This window comes from Hyperolius riggenbachi, chromosome 4 (genome assembly GCF_040937935.1).
Source record: "Hyperolius riggenbachi isolate aHypRig1 chromosome 4, aHypRig1.pri, whole genome shotgun sequence".
In the NCBI taxonomy this organism is placed as follows: domain Eukaryota; kingdom Metazoa; phylum Chordata; class Amphibia; order Anura; family Hyperoliidae; genus Hyperolius; species Hyperolius riggenbachi.
Genome location: NC_090649.1, coordinates 12,578,052 through 12,601,919, shown reverse-complemented (window position 1 = coordinate 12,601,919; position 23,868 = coordinate 12,578,052). Strand labels below are relative to the sequence as shown.

Sequence of the window (23,868 nt, the reverse complement as noted above, 5' to 3'; positions counted from 1 at the left end):
TCGTTTTCGCCCAGTCTCTTTCTTATGGTGGAGTCGTGAACACTGACCTTAATTGAGGCAAGTGAGGCCTGCAGTTCTTTAGATGTTGTCCTGGGGTCTTTTGTGGCCTCTCGGATGAGTTTTCTCTGCGCTCTTGGGGTAATTTTGGTCGGCCGGCCACTCCTGGGAAGGTTCATCACTGTTCCATGTGTTTGCCATTTGTGGATAATGTCTCTCACTGTGGTTTGCTGGAGTCCCAAAGCTTTAGAAATGGCTTTCTAACCTTTACCAGACTGATAGATTTCAATTACAGTACTTTTGTTCTCATTTGTTCCTGAATTTCTTTGGATCTTGGCATGATGTCTAGCTTTTGAGGTGCTTTTGGTCTACTTCTCTGTGTCAGATAGCTCCTATTTAAGTGATTTCTTGATTGAAACAGGTGTGGCAGTAATCAGGCTTGGGGGTGACTACAGAAATTGAACTCAGATGTAATAAACCACCTTTAAGTTATTTTTTAACAAGGGGGGGCAATCACTTTTTCACACAGGGCCATGTAGATTTGGAGTTTTTTTTTCACACTAAATAATAAAAACCATCATTTAAAACTGCATTTTATGTTCAATTAGGTTATCTTTGACTAATAGTTAACGGTTTTTGATGAGCAGAAACATTTAAGTGTGACAAACATGCAAAAGAATAAGAAATCAGGAAGGGGGCAAATAGTTTTTCACACCACTGTATATAGTGCAGGGGTTTCTTCCTAACAGTAATCACATTAATTTGTATATTGTTCCTTCTCCCTTTTTTTGTATCTAACTTATTGAATATGATAATCGGTGCAGTTTTCTGTGTGTTTTTTGTATATGATAATGTACTTTTTATATATAAGGTATATTGTAGTGGTTTGCACCATTTTAAACCATGCTTGCATGTTTCTTTAAGATCTAAGTTGACATCCTTGGGTGTGTCCTTTCACCTATATAACCTGTGTAACACATAAGCTATGATTAAGGAGCCATTCCTTGCTCCGATATGCCTGAGTTTTAGCTGTAACTCTGACGTTGGACTAACCACCCTGGCGTTCTATTAAGGAAAAAAAAAAAAAAAGATCGCCAGGGTGCCGGCACAACAGTATTTTTTTTTTAAACCATGTAGCTAGCCTAGCACTAGCTACATGATTCCCCCCTACCGACGGCGTCTTACTCACCTTTCCGATCACTTTCAGCGCATTAGCCCATCTGGAAATCCCATTCTGAACAGGATTTCTTGGAGGGCTTCTCCCGTCTTCATGGTAAGGATCGGGAGTCCCGATCCACCCCGCAGCGCTGCCTGGCACTGATTGGCCAGGCTGCGCAGGGGTTTTGGGAGGGGGGGGGGCGGCCTTACGTGACAGGTAGCGGCACATCGGCAGCGAGCGGCAGCGATCATCCCCCACACGCAGCTAGCAAAGTGCTAGCTGCGTGTTTAAAAAAAAAAATAAAATTGGCCCAACAGGGCCTGAGCGGCGCCATCTAGCAGTCATGGACGAGCTGAGCTCGTCCATACCGCTAAGATGGTTAAAGAATAAAGATTTACGATTTTACCCAATCATCTGGTGCAGTGGGACATCCTTTGAAAACAACATGCCCAGACCTTAGAAAGCCTGTCCGCTTGAAGCACTCCTATTCTTAGTATTGTGGCCACATCAGGGGCGTTGCTAGCCCTGTTTTAGGGGGGCACGTGCCCCCAATCTTTCCTGGAGTGCCACGGATCTCCGCCCGGCCGCCCCCTCTGTCAAGACTCAGCGGCTCCCTCCAGCCGCCGCGTCACTGACAGTCTCAGACCTCAGGATCAGGCGGCGAGCCGGCGACCAATCGTGCGGGCGCTAGGACCCAGCGCCCGCACTGATATGCGGAAGTGACATCACTTCCGCATATCGAGCGGGTGCGTCCAGTGCCCGCTCGTACATCTGGTCGGGTCGCCGCTGATCCTGAGGTCTGCTGAGAGGTAGGGGGGGAGCGGCGGCGGCTAGAGGGGGGGGCCTCCCTGTCACTCACTCACTCAAGGGGCTCCCTGGCACGCACTCACTCCCTAAAGGGGCTCCCTGGCACGCACTCACTCCCTAAAGGGGCTCCCTGGCACTCACTCCCTCCCTAAAGGGGCTCCCTGTCACTCACTCACTCACTCCCTAAAGGGGCTCCCTGTCACTCACTCACTCCCTAAAGGGGCTACCTGTCACTCACTCACTCCCTAAAGGGGCTCCCTGTCACTCACTCACTCACTCACTCCCTAAAGGGGCTCCCCTGGCACTCACTCACTCCCTAAAGGGGATCCCCTGGCACTAACTCACTCCCTAAAGGGGCTCCCTGGCACTCACTCACTCCCTAAAGGGGCTCCCTGGCACTCACTCACTCCCTAAAGGGGCTCCCTGGCACGCACTCACTCCCTAAAGGGGCTCCCTGGCACGCACTCACTCCCTAAAGGGGCTCCCTGTCACTCACTCACTCCCTAAAGGGGCTCCCTGGCACGCACCCACTCCCTAAAGGGGCTCCCTGGCACGCACTCACTCCCTAAAGGGGCTCCCTGTCACGCACCCACTCCCTAAAGGGGCTCCCTGTCACTCACTCACTCACTCCCTAAAGGGGCTCCCTGTCACTCACTCACTCCCTAAAGGGGCTCCCTGTCACTCACTCACTCCCTAAAGGGGCTCCCTGTCACTCACTCACTCCCTAAAGGGGCTCCCTGGCACGCACCCACTCCCTAAAGGGGCTCCCTGGCACGCACCCACTCCCTAAAGGGGCTCCCTGGCACGCACTCACTCCCTAAAGGGGCTCCCTGGCGCGCACCCACTCCCTAAAGGGGCTCCCTGGCTGGCACGCACCCACTCCCTAAAGGGGCTCCCTGGCACGCACCCACTCCCTAAAGGGGCTCCCTGGCACGCACTCACTCCCTAAAGGGGCTCCCTGTCACTCACTCACTCCCTAAAGGGGCTCCCTGTCACGCACTCACTCCCTAAAGGGGCTCCCTGGCACGCACTCACTCCCTAAAGGGGCTCCCTGGCACGCACTCACTCCCTAAAGGGGCTCCCTGGCACGCACTCACTCACTAAAGGGGCTCCCTGGCACTCACTCACTTCCTAAAGGGCCTCCCTGTCACTCACTCCCTAAAGGGCCTCCCTGTCACTCACTCACTCCCTAAAGGGCCTCCCTGTCACTCACTCACTCCCTAAAGGGCCTCCCTGTCACTCACTCACTCCCTAAAGGGCCTCCCTGTCACTCACTCACTCCCTAAAGGGGCTCCCTGGCACTCACTCACTGCCTAAAGGGGCTCCCTGGCACTCACTCACTGCCTAAAGGGGCTCCCTGGCACTCACTCACTGCCTAAAGGGGCTCCCTGGCACTCACTCACTGCCTAAAGGGGCTCCCTGGCACTCACTCACTGCCTAAAGGGGCTTCCTGTCACTCACTCACTGCCTAAAGGGGCTCCCTGGCACTCACTCACTACCTAAAGGTGCTCCCTGTCACTCACTATCGGGGTCCCTGTCACTCACTACCTAACTGGAGGCGCCTGTCACTCACTAGCTAACCTGGGGGTCCCTGTCACTCACTACCTAACTTGGGGGGGCTACCATATTAAGGGGGCATTCTGCCTATTTATGTGAAATGCTGTCTATTTATGTGCCTCATGACTGCTGAATTTGTCTTGTTGGGGGCCTCATGATTTGTTGGGGGCCCTCATGATTGCTGAATTTGTCTTGTTGGGGGCCTCATGATTGCTGAATTTGTCTTGTTGGGGGCCTCATGATTTGTTGGGGGCCTCATGATTGCTGAATATGTCTTGTTGGGGGTCACATGATTGCTAACTGCGAGACTATGGGAAAAGCTGAATCCTTATCATATGAGACAATAGCATTAAACCTACTTTTTTAGCGTTTTAAAACAGAAAATAAAACTGGGAGGTTCTAAAAAATTGAATACATTTTTCAGGAGTAGGATGGATGAAATTGTTTATCTTCACAGTTTATTTTCAACTTGGATTTTCCATAATGTTCATGTATGAGTTAAAACGTTTGTACAGTATTTAGTTTAAATTGCTGTTGCCACTTTGCGATAGATAAGTGACTTTTGGGTTGCAGTTTGGGCACTCGGCCTCCAAAAGGTTCGCCACCACTGTCCTAATCTGATGTCCCACCATTGCTAGGTTCATGTAAATTTGTCTCCACCCGTTACCACACCTATATTCTGGTCCATGGCCCACCCATTTTTTGGTGCGGCGCGATAAGCACGCCGCACAACGTGATCGTCATATTTTTGGCATGCTAGCTGCAGTGTGCTGAATTCTGCTGCCTACAGTATGTACAGTATACGCTGTTCTCTAGTGCTTGCACTGTGTGCTGATTTACCTCCAGTGTGTACAGTGTAAGATGTTACTCTGTGCCTTTATTGATTGTAAACCAGCTGTATTGTATGCTGATCCCTGCTACTTTCAGTATGTACAGTATTAGCTGTAAAGCCTGGTACACACATACAATTTTGATTAGCCAATTTTAGCTCTGTTCATAAAATTCATTGTCTGTTGGCCCACTTACTGCACAGGGGTGGGAAATTGGGGGTCAGTGATTGACCAATCAAAATTGTATGTGCGTATACATCTTTGATCTATGCCTATACTGATTGTAAATGATCGAAATAAAGGACAGGGGGCTCCGTCCAATATTTCGATGGGCAGGCCCGTTATCCGTAGCTTACACCGCTGCTAAGTTCATGTACATTTGGCCCCACCCATGGCCACGCCCACTCACCGCATGGCCACGTCCATTTTTTGCCATGTACCTCCCCACCTGGTGCCCACAGGTGCCACTGATCTCCAAGGACCCTAGAAACGCCCCTGGGCCACACCATTAGCTAGTGCAAGTCACCTCTTACCACAACAGATGCCTTGTAGATATCTTGTATCCACCCCTCCACCAAAACCAGTGGGGCCCTTGAGCAATAAAGTTATTTGTGTATAAACACCTTCAGAGCAGAGACACATGAAAGGGTGGGAGACAAAGTTACAGTTAGATTCCATCACTTCCTTACAAGGTGCTCAGTACGGAATGAATGAAGCAGCCTTACCATTGCAGAGAAGGTCTAATACTTTGGAAAGTTATGTTAATTTATTTCTTTTTTTTATTGTTAATAATAATTCCTAACAGCAAGTAGAAATATCTTCACTGTGATGTATGAAAGTTGCTGATTATGAGAAGGGCCTAAGAAATCAGCGTTGGCCACTTCCATTTTTCCACTTCCAAAAGAGGAAGGAGATCAGACATTTCCTGTGACCTCACTCAGCTGCCCCTCCCACTTCTTACTTTTATATAGAGGCAACCTCTCATGGAAGATACGGGAATACGGGTTGTTTTATAGACTTCTGCTGCCACAGAATGTACAATGGAGGGAGGAGGTAGAGGACAGAGGCTAAGCAATGAGGAAATATGACTCTTCTCTCCTCTCTCTCCAGTGACCACTTGAGTTAAAGAAATATCTAATGTTCCCAATCAGTCATCCTCATCCACCGTCTACCTGCAGCAAGTCTTTCCATGATGCAGAAGCTAACATCAGAACATCCATACATGTGCAATCATACCTGCTCCTGAACTCCTAATGTGACTTAACTGAAACCACACCCCTTAAAGGAACACACACACATATTACTCATAGGTAGCGATGATCGTAATTAACTAATTATGATTACGCAAATTTCCAGGTACATTTTTGCAATCATGCCTATACGTAATCACGATTTCTAAATTCAATTAATTTCGCATAGACATTCATAATTTCGTGTAAAATTTTGTGTCATTTTCGCGTAATTTCATGCCGACTAGCAGTGAATAGCAAAGTCCCCCTACGTGATATTGACACCAAAATTGCTACAAATGTTTAGGAGAATAGTGGGTCCAAGTCAAAAAAAAAAAAATTCCCCCAAATTTTTTTGCATTACAATTATGATGCGTAATTGTGAATTTTGATGCAAAATTTCGGCCCACCACTGTAGGCAGCAGAGCTGGATCCTCCACAAGGCAGTAGTCTAGGGCCTTGATAAAGTCTAGGGGCCTGGTGAATGCTAGCCTGATGAAATTGAACTAAAAAAACAGGTGACCATCAGCTATCCTGCCTAGAGCTCCATTTCATCCTAATCCATTTCTGATAGGCGGTACACAGTCCCATCACATTCACCAAAACCAAGTGTATATTACCACTACTCACTGAGCATCCTCAATGCATCCAAGTGAAGCTTGTGGTGGGCCCAAGAAGAGGCTGCTTACATCTGTAAAATATAACCAAGATCAAGAAAAGACGTATGAGTACAATGTAATATGAGAACACAGTAAGTGAACCTAGAAACATACCGGTACCAACTTACTTCCTCATCATCAGGAAGGGCAACTGAATACTTTTGACTGGCTCTTCTTATAAAGACCCGTGAAAGGGAAAAATACATACAGTAGGAAGAGGGCAGGGACACACAGAGGATGGAGATGAGATGAGACTACATGTAGTGATGAGCTGTGTGACTCTATTCTGCAGACCCCCCTCCCTCCTACACACAGAGGATGGAGATGAGATGAGACTACATGTAGTGATGAGCTGTGTGTGACTCTATTCTGCAGACCCCCTCCCTCCTACACACAGAGGATGGAGATGAGATGAGACTACATGTAGTGATGAGCAGTGTGTGACTCTATTCTGCAGACCCCCTCCCTCCCTCCTACACACAGAGGATGGAGATGAGATGAGACTACATGTAGTGATGAGCTGTGTGTGACTCTATTCTGCAGACCCCTCTCCCTCCTACACACAGAGGATGGAGATGAGATGAGACTACATGTAGTGATGAGCTGTGTGTGACTCTATTCTGCAGACCCCCTCCCTCCTACACACAGAGGATGGAGATGAGATGAGACTACATGTAGTGATGAGCTGTGTGTGACTCTGTTCTGCAGACCCCTCTCCCCCCCTCCTACACACAGAGGATGGAGATGAGATGAGACTACATGTAGTGATGAGCAGTGTGTGACTCTATTCTGCAGACCCCCCTCCCTCCCTCCTACACACAGAGGATGGAGATAAGATGAGACTACATGTAGTGATGAGCTGTGTGTGACTCTATTCTGCAGACCCCCTCCCTCCTACACACAGAGGATGGAGATGAGATGAGACTACATGTAGTGATGAGCTGTGTGTGACTCTGTTCTGCACACACCCCCTCCCCCCCTCCTACACACAGAGGATGGAGATGAGATGAGACTACATGTAGTGATGAGCAGTGTGTGACTCTATTCTGCAGACCCCCCTCCCTCCCTCCTACACACAGAGGATGGAGATAAGATGAGACTACATGTAGTGATGAGCTGTGTATGTCTCTATTCTGCAGACCTCCCTCCCTCCTACACACAGAGGATGGAGATGAGATGAGACTACATGTAGTGATGAGCTGTGTGTGACTCTATTCTGCAAACCCCTCTCCCTCCCTCCTACACACAGAGGATGGAGATGAGATGAGACTACATGTAGTGATGAGCTGTGTGTGACTCTATTCTGCAGACCTCCTCCCTCCTACACACAGAGGATGGAGATGAGATGAGACGACATGTAGTGATGAGCTGTGTGTGACTCTATTCTGCAGACCCCTCTCCCTCCTACACACAGAGGATGGAGATGAGATGAGACTACATGTAGTGATGAGCAGTGTGTGGCTCTATTCTGCAGACCCCCCCCCTCCCTCCTACACACAGGGGATGGAGATGAGATGAGACTACATGTAGTGATGAGCTGTGTGTGACTCTATTCTGCAGACCTCCCTCCCTCCCTCCTACACACAGAGGATGGAGATGAGATGAGGCTACATGTAGTGATGAGCAGTGTGTGACTCTATTCTGCACACCCCCTCCCTCCTACACACAGAGGATGGAGATGAGATGAGACTACATGTAGTGATGAGCTGTGTGTGACTCTATTCTGCAGACCCCCCCCCCTCCTACACACAGAGGATGGAGATGAGATGAGACTACATGTAGTGATGAGCAGTGTGTGACTCTATTCTGCACACCCCCTCCCTCCTACACACAGAGGATGGAGATGAGATGAGACTACATGTAGTGATGAGCAGTGTGTGACTCTATTCTGCACACCCCCTCCCTCCTACACACAGAGGATGGAGATGAGATGAGACTACATGTAGTGATGAGCTGTGTGTGACTCTATTCTGCAGCCTCCCCTCCCCCCCTCCTACACACCGAGGATGGAGATGAGATGAGACTACATGTAGTGATGAGCTGTGTGTGACTCTATTCTGCAGACCCCCCTCCCTCCTAGACACAGAGGATGGAGATGAGATGAGACTACATGTAGTGATGAGCTGTGTGTGACTCTATTCTGCAGACCCCCTCCTCCCTCCTACACACAGAGGATGGAGATGAGATGAGACTATATGTAGTGATGAGCTGTGTGTGACTCTATTCTGCAGACCCCCCCCCCTCCTACACACAGAGGATGGAGATGAGATGAGACTACATGTAGTGATGAGCAGTGTGTGACTCTATTCTGCACACCCCCTCCCTCCTACACACAGAGGATGGAGATGAGATGAGACTACATGTAGTGATGAGCAGTGTGTGACTCTATTCTGCACACCCCCTCCCTCCTACACACAGAGGATGGAGATGAGATGAGACTACATGTAGTGATGAGCTGTGTGTGACTCTATTCTGCAGCCTCCCCTCCCCCCTCCTACACACCGAGGATGGAGATGAGATGAGACTACATGTAGTGATGAGCTGTGTGTGACTCTATTCTGCAGACCCCCCTCCCTCCTAGACACAGAGGATGGAGATGAGATGAGACTACATGTAGTGATGAGCTGTGTGTGACTCTATTCTGCAGACCCCCTCCCTCCCTCCTACACACAGAGGATGGAGATGAGATGACACTACATGTAGTGATGAGCTGTGTGACTCTATTCTGCAGACCCCCCTCCCTCCTACACACAGAGGATGGAGATGAGACTACATGTAGTGATGAGCTGTGTGTGACTCTATTCTGCAGACCCCCCCCTCCTACACACAGAGGATGGAGATGAGACTACATGTAGTGATGAGCTGTGTGTGACTCTATTCTGCAGACCCCCTCCCTCCTACACACAGAGGATGGAGATGAGATGAGACTACATGTAGTGATGAGCTGTGTGTGATTCTATTCTGCAGACCCCCCTCCCTCCTACACACAGAGGATGGAGATGAAATGAGACTACATGTAGTGATGAGCTGTGTGTGACTCTATTCTGCAGACCTCCCTCCCTCCCTCCTACACACAGAGGATGGAGATGAGATGAGACTACATGTAGTGATGAGCTGTGTGTGACTCTATTCTGCAGACCCCCTCCCTCCTACACACAGAGGATGGAGATGAGATGAGACTACATGTAGTGATGAGCTGTGTGTGACTCTATTCTGCAGACCCCCCTCCCTCCTACACACAGAGGATGGAGATGAGATGAGACTACATGTAGTGATGAGCTGTGTGTGACTCTATTCTGCAGACCCCCCTCCCTCCCTCCTACACACAGAGGATGGAGATGAAATGAGACTACATGTAGTGATGAGCTGTGTGTGACTCTATTCTGCAGACCCCCCTCCCTCCCTCCTACGCACAGAGGATGGAGATGAGATGAGACTACATGTAGTGATGGGCTGTGTGTGACTCTATTCTGCAGACCCCCCCCCCCCCTCCTACACACAGAGGATGGAGATGAGATGAGACTACATGTAGTGATGGGCTGTGTGTGACTCTATTCTGCAGACCCCCTCCCTCCCTCCTACACACAGAGGATGGAGATGAGATGAGACTACATGTAGTGATGGGCTGTGTGTGACTCTATACTGCAGACCCCCTCCCTCCTACACACAGAGGATGGAGATGAGATGAGACTACATGTAGTGATGAGCTGTGTGACTCTATTCTGCAGACCCCCCTCCCTCCTACACACAGAGGATGGAGATGAGATGAGACTACATGTAGTGATGAGCTGTGTGTGGCTCTATTCTGCAGACCCCCCTCCCTCCTACACACAGAGGATGGAGATGAGATGAGACTACATGTAGTGATGAGCTGTGTGTGACACTATTCTGCAGACCCCCCTCCCTCCCTCCTACACACAGAGGATGGAGATTAGATAAGACTACATGTAGTGATGAGCTGTGTGTGACTCTATTCTGCTGACCCCTCCCTCCCTCCTAGACACAGAGGATGGAGATGAGATGAGACTACATGTAGTGATGAGCTGTGTGTGACTCTATTCTGCAGACCCCCCTCCCTCCTAGACACAGAGGATGGAGATGAGATGAGACTACATGTAGTGATGAGCAGTGTGTGACTCTATTCTGCACACTCCCCTCCCTCCCTCCTACACACAGAGGATGGAGATGAGATGAGGCTACATGTAGTGATGAGCTGTGTGTGACTCTATTCTGCAGACCCCCCTCCCTCCTACACACAGAGGATGGAGATGAGATGAGACTACATGTAGTGATGAGCTGTGTGTGACTCTATTCTGCAGACCCCCTCCCTCCCTCCTACACACAGAGGATGGAGATGAGATGAGACTACATGTAGTGATGAGCTGTGTGTGACTCTATTCTGCAGACCCCCCTCCCTCCTAGACACAGAGGATGGAGATGAGATGAGACTACATGTAGTGATGGGCTGTGTGTGACTCTATTCTGCAGACCCCCCCCCCCCCCCTACACACAGAGGATGGAGATGAGATGAGACTACATGTAGTGATGAGCTGTGTGTGACTCTATTCTGCAGACCTCCCTCCCTCCCTCCTACACACAGAGGATGGAGATGAGATGGGACTACATGTAGTGATGAGCTGTGTGTGACTCTATTCTGCAGACCCCCCTCCCTCCTACACACAGAGGATGGAGATGAGATGAGACTACATGTAGTGATGAGCTGTGTGTGACTCTATTCTGCAGACCCCCCCCCCCCCTCCCTCTTACACACAGAGGATGGAGATGAGGCTACATGTAGTGATGAGCTGTGTGTGACTCTATTCTGCAGACCTCCCTCCCTCCCTCCTACACACAGAGGATGGAGATGAGATGGGACTACATGTAGTGATGAGCTGTGTGTGACTCTATTCTGCAGACCCTCCTCCCTCCTACACACAGAGGATGGAGATGAGATGAGACTACATGTAGTGATGAGCTGTGTGTGACTCTATTCTGCAGACCTCCCTCCCTCCTACACACAGAGGATGGAGATGAGGCTACATGTAGTGATGAGCTGTGTGTGACTCTATTCTGCAGACCTCCCTCCCTCCTACACACAGAGGATGGAGATGAGATGAGACTACATGTAGTGATGAGCTGTGTGTGACTCTATTCTGCAGACCTCCCTCCCTCCCTCCTACACACAGAGGATGGAGATGAGATGAGGCTACATATAGTGATGAGCTGTGTGTGACTCTATTCTGCAGACCCCCTCCCTCCCTCCTACACACAGAGGATGGAGATGAGGCTACATGTAGTGATGAGCTGTGTGTGACTCTATTCTGCAGACCTCCCTCCCTCCTACACACAGAGGATGGAGATGAGATGAGACTACATGTAGTGATGAGCTGTGTGTGACTCTATTCTGCAGACCCCTCCCTCCCTCCTACACACAGAGGATGGAGATGAGATGAGACTACATGTAGTGATGGGCTGTGTGTGACTATTCTGCAGACCCCCCTCCCTCCTCCACACAGAGGATGGAGATTAGATAAGACTACATGTAGTGATGAGCTGTGTGTGACTCTATTCTGCAGACCCCCCTCCCTCCTACACACAGAGGATGGAGAGGAGATGAGACTACATGTAGTGATGAGCTGTGTGTGACTCTATTCTGCAGACCTCCCTCCCTTCTACACACAGAGGATGGAGATTAGATAAGATTACATGTAGTGATGAGCTGTGTGTGACTCTATTCTGCAGACCTCCCTCCCTCCTACACACAGAGGATGGAGATGAGATGAGACTACATGTAGTGATGGGCTGTGTGTGACTCTATTCTGCAGACCCCCCCCCCCCCTCCCTCTTACACACAGAGGATGGAGATGAGATGAGACTACATGTAGTGATGAGCTGTGTGTGACTCTATTCTGCAGACCCCCCTCCCTCCCTACTACACACAGAGGATGGAGATGAGGCTACATGTAGTGATGAGCTGTTTGTGCCTCTATTCTGCAGACCCCCCCCCCCCTCCCTCCTACACACAGAGGATGGAGATGAGATGAGACTACATGTAGTGATGGGCTGTGTGTGACTCTATTCTGCAGACCCCCCCCCCCTCCCTCTTACACACAGAGGATGGAGAAGAGATGAGACTACATGTAGTGATGAGCAGTGTGTGACTCTATTCTGCAGACCCCCTCCCCCTCCTACACACAGAGGATGGAGATGAGATGAGACTACATGTAGTGATGAGCTGTGTGTGACTCTATTCTGCAGACCCCCCTCCAGGGGCGTTCCTAGGGTCCTTGAAGATTGGGGGCACCTGAGGGCACAAGGCGAGGGGGGTATGCGGCGCGCACAGCGCGCCGCGGCAAAAAATGGGCGTTGTCATATCGTGAGTGGGCGTGGCCATGGGTGGGGCCAAATTTACATGAACTTAGCAGCGGTGTAAGCTACAGATAGCCGGCCTGCCCATCAAAATATTAGATGGAGCCCCATGTCCTTTATTTAAATAATTGACAATCAGTATAGGCATAAGATGTATACACACATACATTTTGAATGGTCAATCACTGACCAATTTTACCAACCCCATGCAGTAAGTGGGTCAACAAACAATGAATTTGATGAACAGAACTAAAATTGGCTAATCAAAATTGTATGTGTGTACCAGGCTTTACAGCTAATACTGTACATAATGAAAGTAGCAGGGATAAGCACACACTGCAGCTAGTTTACTATCAGTACAGGCACAGAGTAACGGCTTATACGGTACATACTGGAGGTAGCAGAGATCAGCACACACTGCAGCTAGTTTACTTATCAGTACAGGCACAGAGTAACAGCTTATACAGTACATACTGGAGGTAGCAGAGATCAGCTAACAATGCAGCTAGTTTACTATCAGTACAGGTACAGAGTAACGGCTTAAACTGTACATACTGGAGGCAGCAGAGATCAGCACACACTGCAGCTAGTTTACTATCAGTACAGGCACAGAGTAACGGCTTATACTGTACATACTGGAGGTAGCAGAGATCAGCACACACTGCAGCTAGTTAACGATCAGTACAGGTACAGAGTAACGGCTTAAACTGTACATACTGGAGGCAGCAGAGATCAGCACACACTGCAGCTAGTTTACTATCAGTACAGGCACAGAGTAACGGCTTATACTGTACATACTGGAGGCAGCAGAGATCAGCACACAATGCAGCTAGTTTACTATCAGTACAGGTACAGAGTAACGGCTTAAACTGTACATACTGGAGGCAGCAGAGATCAGCACACACTGCAGCTAGTTTACTATCAGTACAGGCACAGAGTAACGGCTTATACTGTACATACTGGAGGTAGCAGAGATCAGCACACACTGCAGCTAGTTAACGATCAGTACAGGTACAGAGTAACGGCTTAAACTGTACATACTGGAGGCAGCAGAGATCAGCACACACTGCAGCTAGTTTACTATCAGTACAGGCACAGAGTAACGGCTTATACTGTACATACTGGAGGCAGCAGAGATCAGCACACACTGCAGCTAGTTTTACTATCAGTACAGGTACAGAGTAACAGCTTATACTGTACATACTGGGGGTAGCAGAGATCAGCACACAATGCAGCTAGTTTACTATCAGTACAGGCACAGAGTAACGGCTTATACTGTACATACTGGAGGTAGCAGAGATCAGCACACACTGCAGCTAGTTTACTATCAGAACAGGCACAGAGTAACAGCTTATACAGTACATACTGGAGGTAGCAGAGATCAGCACACAATGCAGCTAGTTTACTATCAGTACAGGTACAGAGTAACAGCTTATACTGTACATACTGGGGGTAGCAGAGATCAGCACACAATGCAGCTCGTTTACTATCAGTACAGGTACAGAGTAACAGCTTAAACTGTACATACTGGAGGCAGCAGAGATCAGCACACACTGCAGCTAGTTTAGTATCAGTACAGGTACAGAGTAACGGCTTATACTGTACATACTGGAGGTAGCAGAGATCAGCACACACTGCAGCTAGTTTAGTATCAGTACAGGTACAGAGTAACAGCTTATACTGTACATACTGGGGGTAGCAGAGATCAGCACACACTGCAGCTATCAGTACAGGCACAGAGTAATGGCTTACACTGTACATACTGGAGGCAGCAAAGATCAGCACACACTGCAGCTAGTTTAGTATCAGTACAGGTACAGAGTAACGGCTTATACTGTACATACTGGAGGTAGCAGAGATCAGCACACACTGCAGCTAGTTTAGTATCAGTACAGGCACAGAGTAACAGCTTATACTGTACATACTGGGGGTAGCAGAGATCAGCACACACTGCAGCTATCAGTACAGGCACAGAGTAACGGCTTATACTGTACATACTGGAGGCAGCAGAGATCAGCACACAAAGCAGCTAGTTTACTATCAGTACAGGCACAGAGTAACGGCTTATACTGTACATACTGGAGGCAGCAGAGATCAGCACACAAAGCAGCTAGTTTACTATCAGTACAGGCACAGAGTAACGGCTTATACTGTACATACTGGAGGCAGCAGAGATCAGCACACACTGCAGCTATCAGTACAGGCACATAGTAACAGCCTAGACTGTAATGGGACATGGAGGATGGGGCTCAGGCACAGACACACACAATGGGGCACAGACATACACACATACATACATACATAATGGGGCACAGAGGCTGGGGCACACACACACACACACACACCCCCCCCCCCCAAGCCTGGCAGAGTAAACAGTACATTACTACCTCCTCCCTGGTCTGGAGTCTGCAGTCTGCCACGCACCGGGTTATCTAGCTGCCGCCTCCGCGTCTGCATCCTGCCTGTGTCCGGTGGCTCTGGCAGTTCTCCCCCTAACTCTCTGCAGCAGAGGCTTCTTCTTAGACTTAGTCCCTCTTGGTGGCATGGCATGCGGAGGATCAGCGAGGGTCAGCGGGCACCGGGCGGGCAATTCAAAACTGGCTCCTCCGAGATGGCTCCACTACACGTGCAGGGGGCGGAGCTACTCACGCTCTCTCCAGCCCCCTGCCTATTCATTCAATCTCGCGCCCCCTGCCTGGTGCTTCTGATTGGGCAGGGGGCGGATGGACATGGGGACCAGCAGTGCTTCTAAGCAGCGAGCACCGCCCACAACATGACGGCCGCCGTATTGTGTAAACGGCGGCCGCGCAAAGTAAAAACATTCGTGGCACTCCCGTTGGGCACCCCAGAGCAGTCATTAGGGGCACCCCAAAGCCATATCCGTGGCACGTGCCACCGATATGTGACGCTAGCGACGCGCCTGCCCCCCTCCCTCCCTCCTACACACAGAGGATAGAGATGAGATGAGACAACATGTAGTGATGAGCTGTGTGTGACTCTATTCTGCAGACCCCCCTCCCTCCCTCCTACACACAGAGGATGGAGATGAGATGAGACTACATGTAGTGATGAGCTGTGTGTGACTCTATTCTGCAGACCCCTCCCTCCCTCCTACACACAGAGGATGGAGATGAGATGAGACTACATGTAGTGATGAGCTGTGTGTGACACTATTCTGCAGACCCCCCCCCCCCCTCCTACACACAGAGGATGGAGATGAGATGAAACTACATGTAGTGAGGAGCTGTGTGTGACTCTATTCTGCAGACCCCCCCCCCCCCTCCCTCCTACACACCGAGGATGGAGATGAGATGAGACTACATGTAGTGATGAGCTGTGTGTGACTCTATTCTGCAGGCCCCCCTCCCTCCATCCTACACACAGAGGATGGAGATGAGACTACATGTAGTGATGAGCTGTGTGTGACTCTATTCTGCAGACCCCCCCCCCCCTCCCTCCTACACACAGAGGATGGAGATGAGACTACATGTAGTGATGAGCTGTGTGTGACTCTATTCTGCAGACCCCCCCCCCCTCCTACACACAGAGGATGGAGATGAGATGAGACTACATGTAGTGATGAGCTGTGTGTGACTCTATTCTGCAGACCTCCCTCCCTCCCTCCTACACACAGAGGATGGAGATGAGATCAGACTACATGTAGTGATGAGCTGTGTGTGACTCTATTCTGCAGATCCCCCTCCCCGCCTCCTACACACAGAGGATGGAGATGAGATGAGACTACATGTAGTGATGAGCTGTGTGTGACTCTATTCTGCAGACCTCCCTCCCTCCCTCCTACACACAGAGGATGGAGATGAGATGAGACTACATGTAGTGATGAGCTGTGTGTGACTCTATTCTGCAGACCTCCCTCCTACACACAGAGGATGGAGATGAGATGAGACTACATGTAGTGATGAGCTGTGTGTGACTCTGTTCTGCAGACCCCCCCCCCCCTCCTACACACAGAGGATGGAGATGAGATGAGGCTACATGTAGTGATGAGCTGTGTGTGACTCTATTCTGCAGACCCCAATCCCTCCTTCCTACACACAGAGGATGGAGATTATAATACTCACAGTATCCAGCAGTGTATTTGGTGCTTCCTGCAGTGGGAGGCAGAAGGCAGAATATCTGGTCTTTATAAAGAGAAGAGTTATGCATGAAAGGTTGAGAAGGTTGACAGGGGAATAAAGCAAAGATGTTTGTAGGGCTGGAATATTATAGAATTTTATTTTTTCTCTTACTTATTTAAAATGCTTATGAAAAAAGAGTCCTTTCCTACAAAGTTATTCAGAAAATAAACATAAATTAAAAATGAACCTGCATATGTTTACACAAGCCTATTGAACATGATTTTGGGTGGTAAGTAGGGATGATCGGAAAGCGCAAATTCCGTTCCGCCGGAATTCCCCAGTTCCGCCAGCGCTGAATTCCGTCGCTATGAAAATTCCGCCGGATTTTTGTGAAATTCCGCAGAATTCTGGATTCCGGCGGAAAAAATAAAATAATCGCAAATGGAACCTTTTTATGCTAAATGGTAGCCCATAGAACCTATTGACTGTTCCTTAAATCCTTTTTCTCCTTTCTTCCTTCACTTCCTCTTCCCAGAGGGAGGAGGGTTTTGTCTTCCAGGGAATTGTTAGATTTCAAAAGGCAGCTTACATATCTTGGCTGGGAATCTAACCCAGGTCTAGTGCTTGGTAGGCAGCTCTCCTCACCACTATACCACCACCAACACTACACACTGAAGCCAGCCTAGCATGTACCATTATGATATATCCAAGAGAAAAATGAGCTTGCTTAGGGAATTGTTGGATTTCAAAATCCAGCTTACATACATTGGCCAGGAATCAAACCCAGATCCAGTGCTTGGTAGGCTGCTATCCTAACCATTATACCACCAACACTAAATGCTGAAACTTCTTGGAGCAGACTTACTTCCTTCCTCCAAAAGACAAACATCCATCCCCATAAAATCATTCAACACCAGCTGCGTGCACAGTCTTTGTGGTATACAGTCTCTGTGGCACAATTGGTTAGCACGTTTGGCTGTTAACTGAAAGGTTGGTGCCATTCAAGCCCACCCAGGCATGGCCTTGCCTTTTGTGTTCAACAGTTGTCGGAAGAGAACCCCAGATAACCATGTAGATTCATCTCTCTCTCTCTCTCTCTCTCTCTCTCTCGTAGGGACGGTCACCGCTTTCCGTGGAATTGTTTTTTCTGCAATTTTGGGCAGAAATTGTTCATTCCGTTCCGTTTGGTCGGAACGGAATTGCTTTTTCAATCTGGTGGAATTCCGAAATTGCCTGTGAAATTCTGCCGGTATCCGTTGATGGTTTTAAGCGGAAAATTCAGTTCAATGGCATCAAGTTCTAGAGAGAGAGAGAGAGAGAGAGAGAGAGAGAGAGAGAGAGAGAGAGAGAGAGAGAGAGAGAGAGAGAGAGAGAGAGAGAGAGAGAGAGAGAGAGAGAGAGAGAGAGAGAGAGAGAGAGAGAGAGAATTTTTCTCTTGGATATATCATAATGGAACATGCTAGGCTGGCTTCAGCATGTAGCATTGTAGTGTGTTGTGTTGGTTGTATAATGGTTAGGCTAGCAGCCTACAGAGTGGTAGGCCTGGGTTCAATTCCGAGGCCTGGCCAATGTATGTGAGTTGGCCTTTGAAATCCTACAATTCCCTAAGCAAGCTCATTTTTCTCTTGGATATGTCACAATGGTACATGTTAGGCTGGCTTCAGCATTTAGCATTGTAGTGTGTTGTGTTGGTGGTATAATGGTTAGGATAGCAGCCTACAGAGCGGTAGGCCTGGGTTTGATTCCTGGGCAATGTATGTGAGTTGGCTTTTGACAGCCTACAAATCCCTAAGCAAGCTCAGTTTTCTCTTGGATATATCAAAATGGTACATGCTAGGCTGGCTTCAGCATGTAGTGTTGCTGGTGGTATAGCAGTGAGGAGAGCTGTCTAAGTACCAAGCACTAGACCTGGGTTCGATTCCTGGCCAATGTATGTAAGCTGGCTTTTGAAATCCTACAACAACAAAATTCCACCATAGTGATATAGCAATTCCGTTCCGTCATGGTGGCATTTGGGAGTACCATTTTAGAAGGAGAACCCCAGATACCAGCCCCTTCCCAGGAGAAATGAGTATAGGGGTGCATCGTACCTCTTACCCATTTCCACAAAGGGGTAATGAAATAAAAACACAACAACAACAAAAAAGTCCTTTAGTATTCTTAATTATCCATAAATACTTACCTGAACCTTGCCCCAGAACTCCCCCATACCATGAACCATGTGGGCTGGTATAGCTCATGGTGCAAATCCCCATGCAGCCGGGGCACCACATTCTGGATATCCTAGCCTGCAAGGGGACAAGGGGTTAAAGAGGCTCAGGAGGGGGACCCCCCAATTCATTTTTTCTCCAAAGTTTTCTCCTAGGTGATATTTTAACATTACAAATAAAATGCCTTTAAAGCCACCAGCAAGCAAGAAAATGCTCAGAATCATTTTGAGAATACTGTATAACTTATTTTTTAGTACTTTTTCATTTGCAGAGTGCAAAAGTTATTTTACTCACTTAAGCCTATCTGGACATATATATCCATCTAGAAAGACTGTGCTGCAGCAGCAGCGCCGTGCTCGCAATCGCACGTGCTCCCGCTGCCTGCCGTTAGCCCCGAGATCAGTGAATGGGAATATAGTTTCCATTCATTAATCTATGTCCCCGGCAGAAAAACCAACGGCCTCTTATCAGAGGGTCTTTTTGCAGACAAAAATGTTTCCCATCCTACTAATGCTTCCTTAAAGTGAGATTGTTCGCTTCCAGGACTTTCTGACTGGGTCCATCTTGTGGACAAATATTAAAAGTACACTCACATACATTAACAAAATTAACTGTTTACCTCTCACACCAAAAATTACCCAAATAAAACTTTTAACCACTTTATGACAACCTGACTTATAAAAACGTCCTGCTAGAGCCTCTTAATGGCTCCAGGACGTTTTTATAAGTCAGACAGTGCTGCTGCCGCTGTGCGCGTGCACGCTCCCGTGGGTGCACGTGCATCCCCATGCGCGTGAAAATTGTGAAAAAACAAAAACAAAAACAAAAAAGTACACCTTCATTTCGAAATGATATACTGTCACCATACTTTATACTAGGGACATCATTAAAATCTTGTGATAACCAGGAAAAATGGGCAGATACAATGTGTGGGTTTTATGTACAGTAGCAGTGTTTATATTAAAACCATAGGGGATGAAATTGGATAAATAGTGTATTTTTTCATTTTTCCTTGTATTTCCCTTTAAAATGCATAGAAAATAAAGTAATTACTGAAAACAAATATCAACCCCAAAAAGCCCAATTTGTGGTGAAAAAAACAAGATATATATCATTTTATTGTGATTAGTAGTGATTAAGCTATTGGCAAATGAAAGGGATGAGCACTGAAAGGTGAAAATCACTCTTGTCCGTTAAGGTAAAAACCGCCTTGGGGTGAAGTGGTTAATAAAAAAAATACAATAAAAAAAAACCATAAATAGTTACCTAAGGGTCTGAACTTTTTGAATATGCATGTCAAGAGAGTATATTACCATATATTTTTTGTTTTATTATAAGCTTGTAAATAGTGATGGACGCAAATTGAAGAAATGCACCTTTATTTCCAAATAAAAGATTGGCGCCATAAATTGTGATAGGGACATAATTTAAATGGTGAATAACCGGGACAAATGGGCAAATAAAATACATGGGTTTTATTTACGATACCAGCCCCTTCCCAAGAGAAATGAGTATAGGGGTGCATCGTACCCCTTACCCATTTCCACAAAGGGGTAATGAAATAAAAACACAACAACAAAAAAAGTCCTTTAGTATTCTTAATTATCCATAAATTCTTACCTGAACCTTGCCCCAGAACTCCCCCACACCATGAACCATGCGGGCTGGTATAGCTCAGGGCAGCCGGGGCACCACATTCTGGTTATCCTAGCCTGCATGGGGTACAAGTTGTTAAAGAGGCTAAGGAGGGGGACCCCCCTTTCTTGGATATCATCTAAAATGCCCCTGTGGCCTGATGTATGTGGGCATGACTACTCACCCTGTAAATCAGCGCATACATACCCATTCATAGCAGATGATGCCAGGTATAAAACCTCGGTGCCCAGAGGCTTGACACAGTGGGCCAGCACCAATTCATTTTTTCTCCTAAGTTTTCTCCTAATTAGGCTTTCTTTGGGTGGTACATTTTGCTAAGAATTATTTTTTTATAAATGCATTTTAACAGGATTAATAAGAAAAAATGAAAAAGAATTCATTATTTCTCAGCTCTTGGCCATTATAGCTTTAAAATAATCCATGCTACAATAATTAAAACCTATGTATTTTATTTGCCTGTTTGTCTCGGTTATGACACCATTTAAATTTTGTCCCTATCACAATGTATGGCGCCAATATTTTATTTGGAAATAAAGGTGCATTTTTTCCGTTTTGCTTCCATCACTATTTACAAGCTTATAATTTAACCTCCCTGGCGGTACAATAAATCCGCCAGGGGGCAGCGCAGCACTTTTTAAAAAAAAAAAATTTTTTTAAAGCATGTAGCTAGCCCAGCGCTAGCTATATGCTTCCCCCTTCCTTCGCTATCCCTCCCGCCCCTCCGATCGCCGCCGGAGCTTTTACCCTGCAGGGAATCCCGTTCTGAATGGGATTCCCTGTATGGGCTTCCCCGTCGCCATAGCGACGATCGCGATGACGGCACCGATGTCATCGGCATTGTGACGTCAGCGGGTGTTCCGATCCACCCCTCAGCGCTGCCTGGCACTGATTGTCCAGGCAGCAAAAGGGGTCTGGGGGCGGCGCGGTGGATAGCGGTGAATCGGCGGGTAGCGGCGGTGATCATTATGCACATGCGGCTAGCAAAGTGCTAGCTGCATGTAGCAAAAAAAAATATGTAAATCGGCCCAGCAGGGCCTGAGCGGCACTCTCTGGCGGCTTACCCCTTGTCACACACGGGGTTACCGCCAAGGAGGTTAAAAAAAATCTTCGTAGTATACCCCCTTAAAATGCATATTTAAAAAGTTCAGACCCTTAGGTAACTATTTATGTCTTTCTTATTTTTATTTTAAAGATTGTATCACATCCGCACCAATGGATTCGACGTGCTGTGACCACCCCTGGAGTCACAGGGATTCGTGCTTAATCAGTTGAAAGGGTCCGCACCGTCTAAAATATAAGTATTTATTCAAGCTCTTTAAAACATCATAGGCAAAGATAAGATGTGTGCCGGGTCACCATTGACGCACGGCGTTTCGGATACACTCCTTCCTCAGAATGGTTGAGTGTGCATTGGAACCATTCTGAGGAAGGAGTGTATCCGAAACGCCGTGCGTCAATGGTGACCCGGCACACATCTTATCTTTGCCTATGATGTTTTAAAGAGCTTGAATAAATACTTATATTTTAGACGATTAAGATTAAGATTCTTTCTTATTTTTATTGTATTTTTTTTTTTCCATTAAAGATTGTATTTGGGTAATATTTTGGTGTGGGAAATAAACAGTAAATTTTTTTTATGTTATTATATGTGTAATTTGTAATGTAAAAAATATGTAGATGTAGTTTTACTATTTGGCCACAAGATGGTCACCTTCAATTTTTTTTTTACTCCTTGTGCTTCTCGCTAAGCGGAAGCACAAGGGGGACGTGGAAATTTTTACATGCAGGAAGACTGAAGCCTCTTGTAAGGGCACTTCGGTTTTTCTGCTGGGGACACAGATCGGTGATCGGGAACCATGTTCCCATTCACTGATCCCAGGGCTACCGGGGGACAGCACGGGGGCATGGAGGCACGCCGAAGCACGGCACCGCAGCAGAGCAACCGCCCGGACGCGAACTTCACATCCGGGCGGCAGAAATGGTTAAAAGAAAGGGTGAACTGGATCAGGCCCAATGTCTCTCAACTAAGGGGAAGCAGGAAAAAAGGGCATTGGCGGTTAGTGGACGAAAAGTGCTACGCCATAGACTCCAATGCATTTATCATTAATACTGCGCCCAAAATAGAAAAAAGGGCACCCCATAAATATCGTTAACAACATTAGAACATTAAAGTTTTTGAAATATGTTATCGTTTTAAAAGCTTGCAATATTATAGTTTTTGTCATATTATTTTGCCTGTACTTATATATATATTGTTATTGTTTTCTTGTATATAAGGGTGTTTGTGCAGGGGGAGTGGTTAGAGTTAGACACTACTACAGATGTCACGAACATCAAATTTTCAGTTCGCAAACAAACTTCCACAAATGTTCGCGGACAGGCGAATCGCCATAGACTTTAATGGGCAAAGACTGTTCCTGGCCACAAAAGTGATGGAACAGTTTTTTCAAGGGGTTTAACACCTGGACTGGGGCATGCCAGAGGGGGATCCATGCTAAAAGTCCCACCAAAAATTACAGAGTTGACGCAAAGTTGGGTTTTAACCACCCTGGCGTTCTGATTAAATCGCCAGGGTGGCTGCGGGAGGGTTTTTTTTAAATAAAAAAAAAACTATTTCATGCAGCCAACTGAAAGTTGGCTGCATGAAAGCCCACTAGAGGGCGCTCCGGAGGCGATCTTCCGATCACCTCCGGCGCCCAGAATAAACAAGGAAGGCCGCAATGAGCGGCCTTCCTTGTTTTGCTTATATCGTCGCCATAGCGACGAGCGGAGTGACGTCATCGACGTCAGCCGACGTCCTGACGTCAGCCGCCTCCGATCCAGCCCTTAGCGCTGGCCGGAACTTTTTGTTCCGGCTGCGCAGGGCTCAGGCGGCTAGGGGGGCCCTCTTTCGCCGCTGCTCGCGGCGAATCGCCGCAGAGCGGCGGCGATCAGGCAGCACACGCGGCTGGCAAAGTGCCGGCTGCGTGTGCTGCTTTTTATTTCATTAAAATCGGCCCAGCAGGGCCTGAGCGGCAGCCGCTGGCGGTGTTGGACGAGCTGAGCTCGTCCAGACCGCTCAGCTGGTTAATACCTAAAGGATTGCATTATGTACAGCTCTGGGTGTCAGTGGGCTTTGGAGTGTCATACATAGAGAAATGCAATAGTACTATCAGAATACAGTGACATAATAATGCATTGGAGTGGTTCTGTGCCTACAACTCAATGAGGCAACAGCAGTAGTGTGCACACAGCTCTGGGTGTCAGTGGGCTGTGGAGTGTCTCACACACAAAAAAACACAGGAGACTGATGTGCTAGCCCTCAAAAGGTTGCTTT

The 23,868-nt window shown here is 47.8% G+C and overlaps 1 protein-coding gene across 1 annotated transcript in view; it reads right to left on the bottom strand.

Moving 5' to 3' along the window:
* The window catches only part of LOC137571093 (vomeronasal type-2 receptor 26-like), a 113,151-nt gene extending 92,596 nt beyond the window's left edge, over positions 1-20,555 (bottom strand). Inside the window, exon 1 of the mRNA XM_068279774.1 lies at positions 20,517-20,555. Coding sequence (XP_068135875.1) covers positions 20,517-20,555 — 39 coding nt within the window. The remainder of the gene's footprint in view (positions 1-20,516) is intronic.
* Positions 20,556-23,868: the final 3,313 nt, after the last annotated feature.